Source organism: Giraffa tippelskirchi, chromosome 3, assembly GCF_054371585.1.
Source record: "Giraffa tippelskirchi isolate mGirTip1 chromosome 3, T2T-mGirTip1v1.2.pri, whole genome shotgun sequence".
In the NCBI taxonomy this organism is placed as follows: domain Eukaryota; kingdom Metazoa; phylum Chordata; class Mammalia; order Artiodactyla; family Giraffidae; genus Giraffa; species Giraffa tippelskirchi.
The window spans coordinates 174886961-174907433 of NC_137277.1; the positions used below are offsets into that span (position 1 = coordinate 174886961).

At 42.5% G+C, this 20473-nt stretch overlaps 2 protein-coding genes and 1 non-coding gene across 57 annotated transcripts in view; 2 read left to right on the forward strand and 1 right to left on the reverse strand.

The window, feature by feature from the left end:
• TRIP12 (thyroid hormone receptor interactor 12) overlaps positions 1-15219 on the reverse strand; it is a 147609-nt gene extending 132390 nt beyond the window's left edge. For 29 of the 50 annotated variants that reach the window (XM_081585472.1, XM_081585470.1, XM_081585465.1 and 26 more), the window contains exon 1: positions 13604-13821. The gene's annotated coding sequence lies outside the window, so the exon portion shown is untranslated. Of the gene's footprint in view, positions 1-12912; positions 13307-13603; positions 13822-14669; positions 14708-15017 lie in introns of those variants that run through there. The other 21 variants (XM_081585468.1, XM_081585463.1, XM_081585455.1 and 18 more) reach the window with 3 other exon arrangements.
• Positions 14334-20473, forward strand: part of FBXO36 (F-box protein 36) — a 92462-nt gene continuing 86322 nt past the window's right edge. For 3 of the 6 annotated variants that reach the window (XM_081585474.1, XM_081585475.1, XM_081585473.1), the window contains exon 1: positions 14334-14452. In XM_081585474.1, coding sequence (XP_081441600.1) covers positions 14357-14452 — 96 coding nt within the window. In that variant the 5' untranslated portion in view covers positions 14334-14356. Of the gene's footprint in view, positions 15204-15668; positions 15790-17179; positions 17369-20473 lie in introns of all 6 variants that reach the window. The other 3 variants (XR_014080872.1, XR_014080873.1, XR_014080871.1) reach the window with 2 other exon arrangements.
• Positions 18509-18615, forward strand: LOC145543881 (U6 spliceosomal RNA). The gene has a single exon (XR_014081127.1). It is a non-coding gene; the product is annotated as a U6 spliceosomal RNA (small nuclear RNA).

A 20473-nucleotide genomic window follows, 5' to 3' on the forward strand; every position in this document is an offset into this window, starting at 1 on the left:
CTTCAAACCCTAAAACTCTTTGTCACTCAAGTAATTCCAGTATATCAGAGACATCCATCTTCTCTTTCTCAAACCTGTTGTTTTATCAATATAAGAAAATAAAAATGCTTCCTCTCAAAAAAAGAATGATTACTAACAACAGTTAACACACTGAGCACTTACGCTGTACCAAGCGTTGTTCTAAAACGTCTACATATTAACTAATTTAATTCTAAAAACAAGCCTAAGATAGGGACTATTGTTATTATTCCCATTCTACAGGTGGGACACTGAAGCCAAAATAAGGTGACAAAACAAAAGTCACACGGGTAACAGTATTAGACTCAAAATTTAAGTTGAATCCCAGTGTCTGCGCTTAGCCACTTACCCTAAACTCCTTTATCACTGAGACATCATCATGTTATCTTTGAAACATACAGAGAGCATTTCAAATTCCTATGAACAAAGCAAAAAAGCAGCTAGTAATATTCTGGAACAGAGGTTGGCAAATTACAGCCCACAGGCCAAATCTGGCCAACCACCTCATTTTGTAAAGTTTCAAAAAGGCTGATTTGGCTGCTTTTTTTTTAACCCTTTAAAAGCTGACCTGCAAAACCAAAAATATTAACCATCTGGCACCTTGCAAAAAAAGTTTGCCAACTCCCGCTCTGAAAGATGACACATGTAAACCTTCCCCTAAATAGTCAAATTAACATATATTTTTTTTATCATTAAATAAAAATAGCAGCAGCTACTATTTATCAAGTGTATACTATTTATGAACGATCCTAACAGCACCCATTTATAACCAAGTAAACTACGGAGAGTGAAAAAGTTGGCTCAAAGCTCAACGTTCAGAAAACTAAGATCATGGCATCTGGTCCCATCACTCCATGGGAAATAGATGGGTAAACAGTGCAAACAGTGTCAGACTTAATTTTTTAATCTTTCAGACTACAACAAAATCACTACTGATGGTGATTACAGCCATGAAATTAAAAGACGCTTACTCCTTGGAAGGAAGGTTATGACCAACCTAGATAGCATACTGAAAAGCAGAGACATTACTCTGCCAACAAAGGTCCGTCTAGTCAAGGCTATGGTTTTTCCAGTGGTCATGTATGGATGTGAGAGTTGGATGGTGAAGAAAGCTGAGCGCCGCAGAATTGATGCTTTTGAACTGTGGTGTTGGAGAAGACTCTTGAGAGTCCCTTGGACTGCAAGGAGATCCAATCAACCCATCCTAAAGGAGATCAGTCCTGGGTGTTCATTGGAAGGACTGATGTTGAAGCTGAAACTCCAATACTTTGGCCACCTCATGCGAAGAGTTGACTCACTGGAAAAGACCCTAATGCTGGGTAGGATTGGGGGCAGGAGGAGAAGGGGGCGACAGAGGATGAGATGGTTGGATGGCATCACCGACTCGATGGACATGGGTTTGGGTAGACTCCGGGAGTTGGTGATGGACAGGGAGGCCTGGCGTGCTGCAATTCACGGGGTCGCAAACAGTCGGACACGACTGAGCGACTGAACTGAACTGAAACCACACCTCAGAGAGTTTAACTGACTTGCCCAAGATCACACAGCTAGAATATGGGGGGACCTTGTTTAAACAGTGTCCACCCTTGAAGTCCATAATCTTTTATATGACACTTCCTTCAAAACATATAAATGTGCATGGCCATGGAAAAGCAACATTTTCTGTAAAAACTGATTAAAATTACATGATAAAAATGTCAACTTTCAGCCTGGATGGGAGGGGAGTTTGGGGGTGAATGGATACATGTATAGGTATGGCTGAGTCCCTTTGCTGTCCACCTGAAACTATCACGACGTTATTTGTTAATTGGCTATACCCCAATACAAAATAAAAAGTTACAAAAAAAATGCCAACTTTAAGGAGAAATAAGATGTTCATGTAAATGTATGCACAGGTATTAACCTGATTTTCTACTATATTTATATTTCTGCTATTATTCCAATTGGAGTTATAACCCAGGGATACTCAAAGCATAGTAAGAATATGGCTATCTTTCTTATGTAAAAATATGGGGCAAAGAACTCATTAAAATAAACACAGAAAGCAAAATATATTTACTTAATACATTTAACTCTCCTCTGCCACTTCTGAAAACTGACACCCTCTTCTGCTACAGATTTGTCCACCCTCACAAACTCCCTGTCTAAAACACCCAGCTCTTTGGCTCATCCACTCACCTGTCCATCTCCACCCCACCCAGCTCCCCACCCTATCCCCTGAGAAGCTCCGTTAACATTAACCTATGTAAAATATCAGCGTACCAAGGAAAGAATTCAATAGAAGGGAGCTGCTGGTACATTGATTCATGAAGTCTTTCTTATTATTATGCTGTTAATCTCCCACACTACTGGACTGATTTAGCTATCAGACTAGGTTATACATATTTACAGTGAAAGCCACATCACAGAGATAATAAGGAACTGAATTCAGAACTCAGTGTGGGCAAGTATCACGGACGCAGCTAAAACAACTATTCTGAGAAATACCTTGGTAATATTTTTACTATATTCTCCATTCCAAACAGCTAGTCACCTGATGAGGGATCTGAGTAACGTCTCAGAATTCGGCTTAAGAGTTTCTATGATTAATTGTGTCCCTGAGTTTACTGCCCCGCTCCTAATAAAATTATAAACTCAAGGTCAAGGACCACATTTGTCCATCTTTATAATCCCAAACCTTAACCTAAGGCTTGAAATAGTGATCAAAGCTGCTTATAAATACATATCATTTGCTTATTATTCACATACATTAATTCTATCTCCATTGCTAACTTCAGACTAACTTCACTACTAAGAGAGATGTTTTCAACGGTTGTTTTCTAGGTTTGAGAATATTGCTAACACAATTCAAGAAATAACTTTAAAAGATCAATGCACACACATAGAAAAAACATCACGTAGTCGTTGCTGAAACCAAGATAATTTCTTCCCTTGTATCATGATGCTAATAGCCCTTAAAACAGAAATTGCAGAAATTTTTAGAAAAACGGTTTTACTAAGTCTTGGATTTCACATTTCTTAAAAGAACTATGGATTAATCCACTCCTAACTTTAAAATTCTTTTAAGTAATATAGAAACTTCCCAAATCCTTTGTGTGTATGAAAATCGCTCAGTAATGTCTAACTCTTTGCAACTCCATGGAATTCTCCAGGCCAGAATACTGGAGTGGGTAGCCTTTCCGTTCTCCAGGGGATCTTCCCAATCCAGGGATCGAACCCAGGTCTCCCGCATTGCAGGCAGATTCTTTACCAGCTGAGCCACAAGGGAAGCCCAAAAATACTGGAATGGGTAGCCTATCCCTTTCTCCAGGGGATCTTCCTGACCCAAGAATCAAACCAGGGTCTCTTGCATTTGCAGGCAGATTCTTTACCAACTGGGCTATCAGGGAAGCCCAAGAAATACTTTTAAAAGATCAATACACACACAAAGAAGTACCTTTAAAAGATCAATACACACACACACACTCAATGCAGTGGTTGCTGAAACCAAGATAATTTCTTCCCTTGACCCTATTAGCCCAAATTCTTTACTATAGCATTAAATGTTTCAGTAAATTCAACAGGCATCCTGAAAAAGTTTTGAGTTTCTCTAAATATAGCAAACTCAAGTTAACTGCATAATTATGAATCATCTTCATTTTATATGTAACAAATTAATATACTGATTATATGACTGAAGCAGAAGGCCCATTCCACAGAACAGAAAGAAATGTAGCTATTTCAGCAAACATTAAGTTTCACCAAATCCTCAGCTGATGCAAGAAATATAAACTTCGTATCACCTTAAAGAGGTGCTACAACAAAAATCCCATATGATGGGCTATTATCTCCAGTAATTCATCTCAGTTGGACTTAGTTTGTGTAATGAGAAGACATCTGGGGAAAAAAAAGGCATGGCCTAACATCCAGGCAGCTGAAAGTAATACTAGCTGGTTAGAAGAGGCAGCAGCAGATTACCTTACAGTGCCACACCAAAGGCTGAAATTCCCCAGGTCTTACCTCAGGGCAGCAACTGGAAGGGCAAAACTTGTCAAAAGGCAGGGTGAAAAGATGAACTCTGCAATTAAGTCTAGCTTTATAACAAAAGTATTTTGAGGTCAAAAGGTAAAAATCAACACTAACATACCTACTGAGAGTTGAGAAATAACTAGCAAACAGGTCTGATCACAAAGTTAAGAATTACTCAATCTTCTCAGAAATGAGCCTAATTGTTGCCATCTACTGGGAGAAGGGCCCAAATGCTGTTGGTAGAGACCAGGTCTAATCTCCTTTGGAGACTAAGCTGCTTTCCCTGGGTGAGTAGAAGAAATGGAAATATGTGCTTGATAAATGAAAAAATTGGGAAGCTGCAGGACTGTCTTGCAGAAAAATAGGCACTGCTGCCTGCTGCAGTAGTAAAATACTGACACTTCACAAATGCTTTAACTCTGGAGTCCACAAAACCCCACAAATTTTGGCCTATACAGCCTTAACAGAAACTATTTTAAGTCATAAGCTTGCAATAACAGCCAGCATCTCTGCTGTCTCCACATAAGGAAAAAGATCAAATTAATTCAAACTACAGTCATCAAAGTCTACAAGAACATGCTAGAAACAAAAGCTGCTAAAGATAGCTAAATATTACAGCTACCAAACCCCAAATAAAATATTCTCTTTTGCTTTAGTTTCCCTTCAGCCACATCTAACCTCATTTTCCATTTTTGAAATCCTGTTGTATGTACTTTTGTAAAAGTATTAATAAAATGGGTAACAAATAGTCTATATCAACCAGAGCAACGGAAATATTTTACTAAAATATTTCACTTCATTAAACTGGGTAATATTAATTTCCACCTTTGAAAAAATAAAGTGAAAGTCACTCAGTCCTGTCAGACTCTTTGCGACCCCATGGACTATACTGTCCATGGACTTCTCCAAGCCAGAATACTGGAGTGGGTAGCCTTTCCCTTCCCCAGGGGATCTTTCCAACCCAGAGATGGACCCCAGGTTTCCTGCATTGCAGGCAGATTCTTTACCAGCTGCACCACAAGGGAAGCCCGAGAATACTGGAGTGGGTAGCCTATCCCTTCTCCAGCAGATCTTCCCAACCCAGGAATCAGACCGGGGTCTCCTGCATTGTAGGTGGATTCTTTCCCAACTGAGCTATCAGGGATTTGAAAAAATATGTACATACTAAAACCACAATTTACTTTTGTTTTAAACAGTTTTCTAAAGCAATAGACGCTAAGCAAAAGGTTCCCCATAAATAAGACATAAATTACTAACTCACAAGAAACACGTATTCTTAAACAGTACTGATTTTTTTTTTAATCTCTGAATAAACAACAGTTGAATGTGTTAGGAGATGATTGCCAGCTTCCACTAAAGGAAGAATTCTGTGACTGAACAGAGGGGCAGTGGAAATCATTTAGATACCAGCTCCTGCCTACTGAACAAAACTTCTTAAAACTATCAAGTGGGGAAACTGAAGAAGTAAGCTTTACCTCCACTGCTTCTATTGCCTCAAAGACCCTTATATGCAGTCCTAGAAAGGAAGCAATTTCATAAAAAGATAAGTAAGATCTGAAAGCACTTTTAGTTTTCTTTTCAGTTCATTTACAAATTAAATATTTTTGTATATTTCATGTTGTCACTGCCTATTCATCTATCAACCATAACTTCAACATGTCTATTTGTTATATTGAATTTCTTAATCTCCCACTTCAGAACCTCAATAATCTCAGCCCAAATTTCATAAATGTGGACCCTCTCCTTCAGAGGGCCAGTTTACCTTACCATTAGATCCTTGTCAACTCCACTTTTAAGCTCCCCATCCTCCTACACCTATCCAAGTATCAGGGTCAGCTCAAGTCCCTCCTCTGTTCATAACGTCTTCCTCGATAACTTCAATCTCTCTCTAAACTTGAGTACTCGCTATATAAAACTCAGCTTTGCACTTAAAAGCAAATATGTACGATGTTATATGTTGTGTTCTTTTGACATAGTCTGAACTCACCTGCGATATTAGTACATCTTGAATTAAAAGATCTCATTTTATAAATCTAATTTCTCCTCAGCACTCTACAAGAGGGCAGACCTTATATGGAACCAGAAATGCACACGCGTTTGTTGCTGATGAAATATTTGTGCAATGGAGGCACTTCCAACAATTTATTCAGCAAGGCCAAAAAAGCATGCCCTAATTCATGTTTCTTAATTTAGATTCTCATATCAAGTTTTCTAAATGCAGAACACCTGCATTTAGAATATCTACAGATTACTTCTCTGTGCTAATTATACATAGTTATCAAGTCAGTTTGAGAAACGATTATCAACTAAAAGAAACATAACGAAACTCGGAAGACAAGAACTAAGTCTTAAGTCCCTTTTGTATTTCCCCAGCACAGTCCTGTGGTGCACAGTAAGCACCTTATAAAACAAGAGCTGACAAACTTTCATCTACTAACAACCATAATCCCCAAATGCTAAACCTGGGGTGTCCAAGTCACTAAAACAGTCTAGCACTTTAGCAATCCCTTAAGGAGCTGATTTTAATGAGCCTAATGCTGAAAAAATTATATTCTAGGATCCTACTTTCAGCTACCAAACCCTGAAAAACTAAAAATAAGCAAGTTGAGGGAATTCCTTGGCAGTTCAGTGGTCAGGACTCTGCACTTTCACTGCTGAGGGCTCGGGTTCAATTCCAGATTGGGGAACTAAGACTCTGCAAGCCGCCAATAAAATAAGCAAGTTGACAGTGTGTGCATGCATGATCAGTCACTCAGTCCTGTCAGACTCTTTGCAAACCCCTGGACTGTAGCCTGCAAAGCTCCTCTTTCCATGGAATTTTCCAGGCAAGAATATTGGAGTCAGTTGCCATTTCCTGCTCCAGGGGATCTTCCCAACCCAGGGATGGAACTCGTCTCCTGCATCTCCTGCATTGGCAGGTGGATTCTTTACTGCTGTGTCACCTGGGAAGTCCAAGCTGACAGTAGACCATGTCAATACTATTATTTCACAATATAGTTCTTTAATATGTCACCAGAATGAACTCTACCACTGCCATCTACCATGTACGACACATTATGTGGAGATTTGCGCCAGCCTCTGTGAGGAGAGAAGAATGAGACCTCTACTCTCAAGAAGGCAAAGATCTCGTAAAGAAGATGTAAACAAACTAGTAAGACTGTAAAAGCCATCAGTGAAACAAATGCTGTAGAAGGGAGCAGAACAGTGAAGACCGAAAATCTTAACAGGAGCTACTGAAAGAAGTTAAGAGTGTATGTAGCTACAGAGATACAAGGTGGGGGAAAGGTACCAATCCAGATGGACAATCAAAGCCACGGCACAAATGAAGCTCCCGGGTATTTCCCAAGAGGAACAGGCAGCTCTTTCTGACTGCCCGTAGCCAAGAATGCAAAATGGGACTACAAAATACTGGGGCCATAGCAGAAGTTATAGCATTTTCATACATTTGCTGTTTACGAGGCAACTACAAGCACTGAAGTTTTAAGAACTTTTTTTTAAAGGGAGATTGGGGAAGGCCCCTTCATACGATCTCCATGAACCTGCTCTCTAAGGACACAAAGCAGCTTATATTACAACTCAACAGTGAATTTCAAACAGGTTATCCATACAAACTCACTTTGGGTTTTCAGGGCATCACACATGTTGACCAGTATGAGGACTTGAAGATGAGTTAATGTGACCTTAAGACGACAGCACAAGGTCCATCTATTTATTCAGAATGCTGCCCATGGGTGGAATGAGTAGTTGTAAAGTCAGGGTGGAACTCATTCACTGGTTATGTCAGCCAACAAGTGATTAAAACACACATTGAAATGCTATAATTTCAAGTCTTGAAGGCTCGTTGATAGACACTTCAGCTTATAAATAGCATTCAAAAATCCATATATGGGTAATAACATCATATTTATAGAAATAAATATATCCTTTCTAAAAAGAGACAGAATAAACTAAAATGATGTGTAAAATTCAGTTCTGTACTTAAATATGCACTGTCTCAAAACATAAGTCCTCAATGAAGCATTTAAATGATCAACTATTTCATGCAAATAATGGACAATCCAATAATGTGAAGTGGCTTGCCCTAATTTTTTTAATCTGATTCAACATAACTTGCAGTCTCTAAAATATGTACCAAGAGATTAAAGAAGAAAACTCCCAAAATCTCGTTAGCATAACAGTGATCCAAAATGCTTATCAGAACAAATCAAACAGGACATTACATTAAACGATTACAAAATATTTTCACTTTCAGAATCTTATTCTCACAACTTATTCCTTCAATAAATGTTAAAAGAATCTTTACTATGGGACAGGCTCTGCGCTTGCTTCTATGGATAAAAGAGGAAACACTAACTTCAAGAAATTCATTATCTACTAAGGAATACTATTCTATACTCAAATATCTTCAAGTAGAACACCTACATACATTATAAAAGTATGTTCTAGGTCGAACAGTGTAAATAAATGAGGCAGTAGTGGTCAATGCAGGGATGAACCAGAGGAATAAGGGCTGTGTTCCAAACCATCTTTGTAGCCTGATCTCCTGAATACAGTGCCTAGCACTGATATGGTGGCCATAACCACATTTTTCAGATTAAGCACTTGAAGTTCACAAAGGTGGTATTATTTGCCCAAGGTCACAAACACAGAAAACACATTGCCAAAACTGGAACCCAAGTCTTCTACCTTCAAATCAAACACTCACTTGAGCAGTGCTGTTCCTTAATGAAAGATCAGAGCAACGGGCAGCTTTTTAACTCTAGGCCCCTAGAATGACTTTTTAAATCAAGCATAACTCCAAAACTGACTATTAACAGCTTCTCGGCACACTCAAGACAAAATGGGTTAACTATAAATAATGGACTACTCAAGTAGCTTTTTCTTCTGGCCAATCCAGTTTACTGAAACTACAAGAATCACAAAAGAGATCTGAAAGTCCTAGGAGAAAACTATCGAGCAGACTTATTTCAGTCTAGAAAACAACTTCTTTTGCCCATACCCTGAAACTAGCAATAAATTGGGATAGTACTGATAGATTTTATTGAAGAACTGCATTTGTAAAAATCCAGGACATTAGCCAAGTTCTACTTAAATACAAATCAAAAGACTGGCTCGATATCAGTATACAGATCTATTTACCATAAATAACAGCAAGCACCCACTGTGTACAGAGAAATCTAGCAGACCGGGTGAAACTAAAGAACAATTTTGCTAGGGGTTTATGCCTTTAAGAAATCTATATAGCACAGCTGTCTAAACTATACCCAGACACTAAAAAAAAAATTAAAATAAAAAAAAAATACACAAATGTAAAGCTAACATTACATGTTAAGAGCCCAAAGCACCAAGATTATATAACAACCTACAAATTATATGTCTTATATAATATTCTCAAATTCTTACCCTTCCACCCTATTCAGGCACTCTGATGGCACAGCAGTCAGGAAGATGTGAGAGGCTGAGCATTAACCAGACAGCACCCTGAAAGACTTGTTGAAGCCAAGAAACTTTCCAAGCAGGAAGACTGGCTGCATAGCCAGCCTGGCCGCTTTGGAGTGGGAAGGAAAACGGGTGTTATTTTCAATCAGGTTTATGAATACACCTTCAGGCAAAACACAAGGACACTGAGATAATCCTTGCCCTCAGGAAGCCTGTAATCCAGTCAGGGAAACAAAAGCATGCTTGTCAACAAACCTAGCACTATAATCCCCAAATGAAGCATATATAAATAACAAAAAAATAAAAAGGAAAGATCATGGGGTAGAAATTTTTGAGTAAGTACTTGTGAGTTGAGGTGTACCTAAAATGATTCAAAAGAAGGAAAAAGGCACGTCAGGCTGGCAGATCAACAACCTGAAGATGAAAAGCAACAAGCAGGTTACTTTTTCAATTTTGAGTCCATCCAATTACCTCAGCAAACATGCAAAAAATGAATGGGCAATTGGTACCCACATTCCTTTAAAAGAATTAAAAACAAAAACTCCCCCAGATTCCGTAAAAGAAACCAGACCAAGATTCTGAAATACTTTTCCTTAATTGTGGTGGTCGTTTAGCTGCTAAGTCGTGTCCAACTCTTGAGACCCCATGGGATTTTCCAGCTAAGAATACTGGAGTGGGTTGCCATTTCCTTCTCCATCCTTAATTGTAGTCTCTGATATTAGAAAGGCAATTTCATAAAACCATGAACCAGAACAGGAACAAATTTTTTCCACAATAAAAACACGAAGCAATCTGTCTGAACTTTCTCTCAGCAGAATTAACAAGGTATGGTGAACAAGCATACAGCTGCAAAAACAAGTAACGTAACAACTGGGGTTCAAGTTCCACTACCAATTAAGCAGCAATTTCATATTTATAAAGTACTATAACTTCCTATCTCTAACCTACCTTACACTGACAACCTCCCACCACTGCAACTGATGAAAGTTTTTTGTAATTACCTCAAAATAGATAATACAACTTTCTAAAGCTAATGACAATTGTCTTTTACACTTATTTAGCAGTTTGTATTTCTTCACAGCCATTATATCTACTGGATCTCAAAACCAGCCAGTAGGTAAGAGAGGGACTATCCATTTCCATTTCACAGATTAAAACAAACGGAGATCAGATAGAGTCGGAGAATAACTCAAGGTCACACAGCTACTAACTGGCAGTGTTATGAACTCCTAGGCCAGCATGTGTCTTCTTTGCTAGGGTGATAACCTCAGACAGGATCATAGCACCATAGCCAGATAAAAATGCACTAATCTCAAAAGTTAGAATGGAAAAGTAAACACTACTTCAAATTTACTTTGCTAGGTGAAAGCATTGCTTTTATCCTGACCAAGCATCCTGTTCTTCACTGTAAAAAACAATTTTGTTTAACACCTTCAGGAATTCTAACTACCAACCTGTTCTAACTTTTAGAAAGTGAATGAAAAATAAAATGCCTGTTTACGGACACAAAACAGTTAATGTCAGCTGAGCAGACTTAAACACCGCTCAAACTCCTGAAAAACTGGGAATCAGTGATAATCTTAATCGCTGTTCTTGTTTAGGCGCTAAGTACTCTTGTGACCCCATAGACCACCGTAGCCTTCCAGGCTCCTCAACCCATGGGATTCCCCAGGCAAGAATACTGGAGTGGGTTGCCATTTCTTTCTTCAGGGGATCTTCTCCACCCATGGATTGAACCCAAGTCTCCTGCACTGCAGGCGGATTCTTTACTACTGAGCCACCAGGATAATCTTAATTACGGTTCTGCAATTCTTATGAATATTGGCACATTCATAGAAAGGGTGATGTGGACAAAGCCCATAACCCTCAGCCATTTTAATGTGCTCTCTCTAAACTTCAAATAAATGAAATAAAAACTCCCCAAACAATTTCACAAAGATGATATAAAAGCCACACGAATTCAGTACTTCTGAGGCTGAATGTGGAGCAGGAAGTTTCTAAAACAATTAGAAATGTGTTAGAAATATGTTTACTCTAAAATCCACACTTAATACTGAGTTCTTTGCATGCTCTCTGTATGAAAAAAAAAATAAGCCTCAATCAAACCCTCTGCCATGTACTGTTTCTAGACCTCTGATAATTCCACTCCATAACCCTAGCCGCTATCCCCCCACCCCACCCCCCAGTAAATGCGACACACACACAGGCGTCATATATAGGCCTCTTGCCTTTTTCTCTAACAACTAGGACCTTTGTTCCGAACATCGGTTTTTTACCCCACTCAATAGCTCTTTCAAGTTTCTATACCCCGTATTTTTTTTTGTTTTGTTTTGCTTTTTTGAGAGGAGATTCTGAGCCTCAACTTGCCGGGTCTTTTTAACAAATGAAACGCCAAAAATAGCTAGATACTGGAAAGGAATAGAAAGTTCAACAACACACCACAGAAGGGCCTACAAAACCGAGGAAAGCCCGGGGATCGGGTGATCTGGCAGCCCAGGCAAAATCGGGGAAGGCCGACGAGGAAGGGAGACAGCAGGGGAGCAGTTAGACGTCCACTCGCAACAGGCCCACTGCGCTACTAAACACCCCCCCGCGCCCCATTCCACACACACCAACATTCCCCCTGACATTGTCCCCCCAATTACCCGATGAAGCAATTAAACCATACCCACTGCCAGATACCGGGCTTAAGCTAAACCTCCCCCCAAACAAAGTAAAAAAAAAAAAAACGGCATTATCAAAAACAAATCTGTCTTAAGGGTTTAGGAGCAGCCCCTTTCGTCCTCTCCTCGCCACACGGGGCACCCAATTCCCTCTCGTCCCCCTGTCTCCCCACAGGAGTTCAAATGTCTAAGCTACCCCTCGATCTCCCGCCACGATTTGCCTGTGTGTTTAAATCTTTTTTTCCTTCCTCCAGCAAATGAAAAGATTTCGCTTAATTCTGAGGATGGGAGCGACACGGAGAAAGGACAGGATGGGGGACGCTATCACCTCCGTTATTTGCACTCCCCTCTAACTTGTTTCACAACTGGAAACCCACTCACTGTGGAGGAGGAGGGAGGAGAGGGTGAACTGAACGGACAAACGTTATAATAGGTTTTATGTAATCCACATATAAATAAATTAATCGCCTGACTCGCTTTGAATACTAATATGATAGGAGTGACAACCGGTCCACCTCCCTCCCCACAGGTCCTAACCCCACCCCCACTCCCAATTTCCACGCCGATCAATGGAGAAGGATGCTCCGCTCCTCTCGGCCAAGTTTCTCGGCCTGTTTCACGCCGCTCCCCGCCCGCCCTCCCCGCGTCCTCTCTCGGCGTCTCCCCTCCGTCAAGCCTCAACTTCCCACGGGCTGAAAAAACAACTGCCCAGCGCAGACCACCCCGTCAGCGGCCTCGCCCGCCCTCAACCGTCCCCCCGCCCCCTCGGCAGGAAACCTCTTACTGCGGTCTAAAAGTCACTCCGGCCGCTCCCTCCTCTGACCCTCGCTTCCCACAACTGTTGTCACTCGAGCTGCTCCCTAGTTTCCATTTCCGGGCCGTTCCCTGGCCCCGGAGCCTCCCCTCTCCCGGTTTCCGGGCCCCCCATCCCATTTCCGGGGAACCCTGGCCGTCTTTCACACCCCCCACCTGCACTTCCGGCCCCCCACTTTCTGTCTTCCTAGACGCCCTCCAAGCTCCAAAGCCCACTTCCGGCCCCCCCACCACACACACGACACCCGCGGGGCTCCCCCAGACCCCGCACGCCTTTACCCCCCGGGTTCCGTGAAGGGGCCCTCCTCCTGGTTGGCCGGGCGGAGGGGGGCACCCAGCGCCCCGCCCCCTTCACCCCCCAGCCCCGGCTCCCGCCCAGCCCCGGGTCCCTTCCAGCCGCGGTCTCTCTCCCTCGAGCGCCTAACCCGTCAACCCCTGGCCCGGTCCCTCCGCGGACCCGCCGCCGCCGGGAACAGGCCGAGCGTGGGGGGCGGAGGGGGGTGCTCGAATCGCGGCGATGACACAACCGGGCTTCCTGGGACTTTCTGTTCCAATCCTCCCCTCACCACTACCACCACCCCCCCACCCTTCAACCCCTCAACACAGCCCCCTCCCCCCTCCAGGCCTGGCCCCGCCGCCGCTCGGAACTGCGCCCCAATTACCTAGTTGGGCCCCAAAGTCTCCGGTCCGGACTCGGTGGCGCGGCAGTAACTTCCTCCTCGCTCCCCCCACCCCCCCCAAGCGGCGGCGGCGGCGGCGGCGGCGGCGGCGGCGGCGGCGGCGGCGGCGGCGGCGGCGGCTCCTCGGGTCCCTTCAATTATCAGCTGAGCCGCAGCACCGCTCCCGGCGTGCGCCTCCGCCCGCGCCGCCTTCTTCCCTCCCCGCCCGTTCCAACACCCTCCGGGAACTACTTTGCCCGCCGCGGTTCGGCCTGATGGTGCTCGTCCGCGGGACAGGCCCCCCGCTGCCTACTCGCGGCTCCTCACATCGCCCCTCCCCTCCCCTCCCCTCCCACCCCGCCCCCCCCCGCCGCCTCGCCACTGCCGAGCTCGACTTCCCCCAGCGGCCTGCGACCTCCTCCGGATCCCTTCAAGGGACCAGGAAGGGGAATGTGGGACTTCGCTTGGTATCCCTCCGCCGGGGTCACTGCCGCCCCCCCCCGCCTTCCCCACTCCCCCTCGGTGGTAGCAGGAACAATTCCCCTCCGGGTCACCCGGGACCTCAAGGTGGATATTTCACGGCTCAAGAGTTCCTGCTAACCCTTGATGAAGGGGATAATCACCCCCAAAGCTAGAAACACCCCGCCAGCTCGAAAGTGGGGTTCGATTTTTTTTAAACCACGGCTGTGGCCCCCGTGACCCCAGGCAGGCCCCGCCCCTTCCTGGTTGTCCTAGCGACGGCGGTGGCGTCCCAAGATGGCGTCGTGGCTGCCGGAGACTCTGTTCGAAATTGTAGGACAAGGCCCAGCGCCAAGCAAAGACTATTACCAGTTATTGGTCACCCGGTTCCAGGCAAGTGCGAGCCGCGGTTTCCCTTCCTACCAACTCTCCGCCCGCCCTGGCAGAGCCCGGAAGGCGAACCGCGCTAGGCCCGAGAGCGACCGGTCGTTAGCCGGAAGCGCTGGGTCCCAGCTCCGAGTCGGGAGATTTTCCCTCGTCACCTCGGCCTCCCGTGCGGGCCCAGCGGCCCGCGTCGTCCCTTGCCCCCAACCCCCAGCCTCGCTCGTACCCGGCGAGCCTTCTTGGCCTTCTCACAACGCCGCCCGCGCCCTTCCCGCTTCCCGGCGTTCCTACCCGTCGAGTTCCCTCCGCGCGAAAAAAAAAACAACAGTCGTCCGCGGCTTGCGTGCAGCCTCTCCGTCAGCGTGGGAAGGAGGGAAAGAAAAGACTCAGCCAAGTGTCCCGAGGAGGAGCCGGCCAGGGAGGGGAGAAAGGGAGGATTTCTTTTCCAGGGTAGGGTTTAACTACGGGAGATTTTGTACATCTTATCGCGGGCTTTTACGTGTATACCAAGGCCACATCAAAAAAACCTTCCTTGTTTCGGAGAGGAATTGAGCGTTGGGAGCTTTCCCCTTACCTTTTTGGAGCCCGTTCTATCCCATTGGAAAGAGCGCGGGGCGGGGGGTGGTACAAAAATGTTTCAGCTGCTCTGCGCGTCAGCCCCACCCATGAATGACATCTGCTCTACAACAATAAGACCGCGGATTATGTTATCGCTCGAGTAACCATCGGCCTATTTTTCTGACTACTTGAGCTGTTTAAGGTGGGCTTTTGTGAATGATTTATTGTGCCCACGAAACTTACCAAGTTGAACTGGGCCTTCACTCGGAACTCGTTTCTGATTTCCTGGCTGAGTTTACTTAACACCTGTCATCGAGATACTCGTGCACCTTGCACTTTTCCTAGATGGTATTCCTGTAAAATGAAATTTAGAATTCTGTATAACGTACTTATTTTGGTGCACGTATTGGCTGTTTCATCAGTTTTTCCAAGAGCACTTCAATAAAGTAAACTTTTTTGTAGCTTCAAAAGCATCTTTTAAAAAAGGAATAATGTGTATTTTACTTTTGTATCTAAGATTTCTAAATATTACATGCGTAATGTCTATTAGAAACGTGATAGCCTGTCGAACTTAAATTTTTAGTTAAACACTTTATAAGAAATGTTTGCACATTGAACTGGGAGTTCCTAAAGGCTGAAATTTACTTTTTTTGTACATTTATTTTAGGATTGACTATTTTCCATTTGCTTTAAGATGTATGATCCTAACAGTTCTTCACATCTAGCATGAATGATTGAAAGCAGTATCATATGTATTCTGACTTCATTTTCTATTTTATCTACTTCAAGTAAGTTAGAATGTTCTGATTTTCATTTTACAGTCATTTCCGTAACTTGTCTTTAAAAATTGTTTTTGAGTGTTTCTTTTCCTGTTATACTCAATGTTGTAAGCCTCAACAAACTGAACACTGTTTACCTTTGTTTTTTTTAGAAAGTTAACCGTAGGAGTCCTCCTGGTATTACTTTTCCCCAAGAATGGTTCTGTTGTTGGTGTTCTTCAGACTTTACTCCCTGGTCTAACTTGGGCACATGCCTTCCTCCAAATACTCGCATGAAATTTTTCTTGCCCGACCCCCCAGTATTAGTCTTTTTTTTCCCTCTCTTTCTTTTTCTTTTTTTTTTTTTTTAAACACATCAAAAACTCTTGTCTATTTCAGGCCCTATATTGTTTCTGTCTGTTGCTTGTGTATAAAATTCTTTTCAAGTTCTAATCCTTTTATTTTTTTAAAGCAGACTTGAGTATATTCAAGTTCTACTGGTGAGAGTTAATCTCAAATCTGATTAATTCACTCTCTTGTTAAAGTAAAACTTCTTGTAAAAAATAGTAAACCCCAAAAATAGTCTTTTCAGTCAAATGTCTTGAGAATATGTTATTTTCTAAACACAATGTAATTTTTCTAAATCTCAACCCAGGAGACTAAACATCCAGTGAGAGATAATCTGACATAAATAAGTACTAAAAGACTAGAATTACAACGTGTTTTATAAAATGGACTTTTTTCTGGAGTGACTTTTTAAAATTGATTCCTGTGCATTTCTTCTCTCACTTTCTTTCTGCGTTTATTCCCCCAAATGATGTATATTATCCAAAATATGCTCCAGATTTAGATGGATGCTTCTTTTACTGTGATTCCCTTTTTCATTCTTTTTTGTTTGCTTTGAATCCAAATAGCTGCACATTTGACATGGATTTAAAGGCAGATAGATCTCTCATTAGAGCATCATACCATTGTCATAGTCCAAAATATATAAAATGTTGTACGTTAGTATTTCCTTTGTCTTCTTGCTTATACCGTGACATCAAGTACATGCTTGTAGAGACATTCTCAGTTAACAGCTTGATGCCATGATTTTTTTTTTCTTTCAAAAAAGGAACTTAGAGAATATAGCTTGAGGTTAATATAGCTTAATTCTCAAATCTGATCTTTTTAATGATGATCCAAAGATGTAGAAAAATCAGTGTCCTGCTTTCTAAATCAAAGATTTATCCAAGTATTCCTACTCTAGTTTTAGTAGCATATATTATATTGGGTTCTAATCCTTTGAAAACTAGCAGATTCATAGTTAGGACCAGAAGGAATCTTGAATATAGTTCAGACCGGGGATATTTCACTTAGTTTCTAAGAAAGTCTTATGTTGTGTTTCTGAATGAAGATCCTTTCCTTTATTTTAAATCAGCAACTTGTAATTTATTGTGGGGATGCAAAATATAAGAGGATTCCTGCCTTCCACGCAGTTTATCATTCCTTCAACAAAAATTGAGCACCTTTTATGTGCCAAGTACCTTTCCAGATTCAGAGAATCATCAGTGAACCAAACAAAGGTCCCTCCTCTCCTGAAGCATATAGTTTAGTGGGAAAAATATAGGTAAGTGACTTGTTTTCTATAAACACTCTAATGCTTTAACTTTTGTTTTAAGTACGAAGGAAGTTCTTGAGGAATTGCCAAGTTACTTAATGAATAGCTCAAACATTTTAAAATCTATTAGTCCAGAGGAAGCAAAAATCACTTTAGACTATGAGGTGCAGGAGAGCACTATGACAAGTTTTTTACTCTTGAAATTCTGTCTTATTTGTCCCCTTGAAATAGAAGTGTTGCTTAAGGTGGTCAGAACTAGTGACTTGGATTTAATACGACAAATACTGGAAAACTGCTAGAAACACTAATCGTGTGCTAAGTAGATAAGAGTTGGCAGATATGGCCTGTAGCTCCTAAAAACACAGGTGGTTGCCCCAAGAGCACAAGTATGTTATAGTCACTCCAGCAGATGAAAGAAGAATGAAGAATTATGAAGTAGATTAGTCTTATTTTATCTATTTCATTAAATCTTAGAACTCCCAAAAAGACATCTGAAACTAATGTCATCTGGGAAAAAAAAATCTGAAAACTCACTCCCCCAAAGTGGCAAATATTTTTGACATGCAATGGCACCCCACTCCAGTACTCTTGCCTGAAAACTCCCATGGACAGAGAAGCCTGGTAGGCTGCAGTCCATGGGGTCTCGAAGAGTCGGACACAACTGAGCGACTTCACTTTCACTTTTCACTTTCATGCATTGGAGAAGGAACTGGCAACCTACTCCAGTGTTCTTGCCTGGAGAATCCCAGGGACGGGGGAGCCTGATGGGCTGCTGTCTGTGGGGTCGCACAGAGTCGGACACGACTGAAGCGACTTAGCAGCAGCAGCAGCAGCAGAGCTGTAGCACTGGTAAACCGAGAACACCTGAGGTCCCATGCCAGTCCGTGACAGGAAGCTGTCATTTCAATGACTTCTGAAAAAGGAATTAAAACTAGACTTGGTGGCAGTTGTTTGAAAGAGACTTCACAACAAAGAATTATGCTGCTGACACTTCAATCCACTGACCAATTTGAAAGATTTAAAATTTAGTACAGTCTAGTAAAAATGTCAATCCAAACACCCTTTGGCCTAGCATATCCATATCTAGGATTTTATATCCAAAAATGTTTTCACATGTGTACAAGGATATGTGAGCAAGAATGTCCACCAGTCCTCACTTCGGCAGCATATATACTAAGATTGGAAGAATACAGAGACGATTAGCATGGCCCCTGCACAAGGATGACATGCAAATTCGTGAAGCGTTCCATATTTTTGACAGAAAACAATAAAATTTTGTAAAGCAATTATCCTTCAATAAAAAAATAAATTAAAAAAAATCACACACCCCCAAAAAACAATGAATGTACACCAAAGTAAAAATAATTGTAAAAATATCTTTCCATAAACTACTATGCAATCTTGGGACTTCCCAGAAGGTCCAGTGGTTAACACTCCACCCTTTTACTCAGGGGGCAGGGGTTCAATCCCTGGTCTGGGAACTAAGATCCTATATGGCACAAGGGGCTGGCAAAAATAAGAAGATGAAAAATATTATGCAGTCTTTTGAAAAAGATGTGATAGATCTCTTATTTTTTCAGTTGACCAAATAAAATCTCAAACAAGGAAAGCAGGGTTAAACGTCATATGATCCCATTTAAAAACAGAGCACCAATGGTTTTTATTTTGTTTTGAATAAATGTTAGAGGGAAAAGCTAGAGGGATTCCCTTTTACAGATAGGGTTATGGATTGCTTTTGCTTTCTCCATCATATATTTCTGAAAGATCTGCAGTTTTCCTACAGAAGTATTTTTATAATCAGAGAAAAGCTGCTGCTGCTGCTGCTAAGTCACTTCAGTCGTGTCCGACTCTGTGCGACCCCATAGACGGCAGCCCACCAGGCTCCGCCGTCCCTGGGATCCTCCAGGCAAGAATACTGGAGTGGGTTGCCAGTTCCTTCTCCAGTGCATGAAAGGGAAAAGTGAAAGTGAAGTCGCTCAGTCGTGTCCGACTCTTAGCGACCCCATGGGCTGTAGCCTACCAGGCTCCTCTGTCCATGGAATTTTCCAGGCAAGAGTACTGGAGTGGGGTGCCATTGCCTTCTCCGCAGAGAAAAGCAATAAAGGTTTAAAATGAAGACACAGAGAACTCTTCCTCTGAGAAGTTGCCCTCCTCCGTGTATCATCTTCCTCCTGTTTGACCAGTGCTACCTTTGAGCCACCTCCCACACTAAACCATGGGCCACATCAACAACCGTGTCACCAAGATCCTGCTGTGGTGTTGTACTTATGGGGGGGGGGGGGCGCGTCACACAGTGTAGAAATAATGTTTATTCCAGAAATTCAGAGGAGGTGCAAGTGGGTTAACGGTTGCTTGTAAAATTTTAAGGAGATCTTACTGAAACTCCTGGCCTTATGTTTTTGCTTTCAATGTAAGTAGTAATTACTTTTGAAAAACTAAAGGACAGCCCACCCTTGCCTTGTTGGATGTGTGATTGTACTAATGAGCTATAAAAGAGACATGGAGGGAATTCCCTTTTGGTCCAGTGGTTAGGACTCGGTGCTTTCACTGCTGTGTCCGGATTCCTTCCCTGGTCAGAGAAGTAACCTGACTAACTAAACTAGCCTTCGATGCCCTGGCTGCGAGCATCGAAGCCAAAAAAAAAAAAAAAACGAGAGAGAGGTGGAGAATAAAGTAAGGCAAAGGTGGTTTACTGAAGAGATTTATTTGCCCTCCAGTAAAGCTTAAAGAGGGCTTCCCTGGTAACTCAGACTGTAAAGAATCTGCCTGTAATGTGGGAGACCCGAGTTCGGTCCCTGGGTTGGGAAGCTCTCCTGGAGAAGGGAATGGAAACCCACTCCAGTATTCTTGCCTGGAGAATCTCATGGACAGAGGAGCCTGGTGGGCTCCAGTCCATGGAGCCCACAAAGAGTCGGACATGACTGAGTTATTAACACTTTAAAGCTTAAAGAATGAAATTTCATAAGTAAATTGAAATATCAAATAGACATCCACATTACACATTTTTGGGAACTTGAATGGGAGGCACCCAGATTGGTATTATGATGTTATTTTCCCAGGGGACTCAGGCACCCCTAAATCATGCTCTGCTATAGCCACGCCCCTCTCCACATA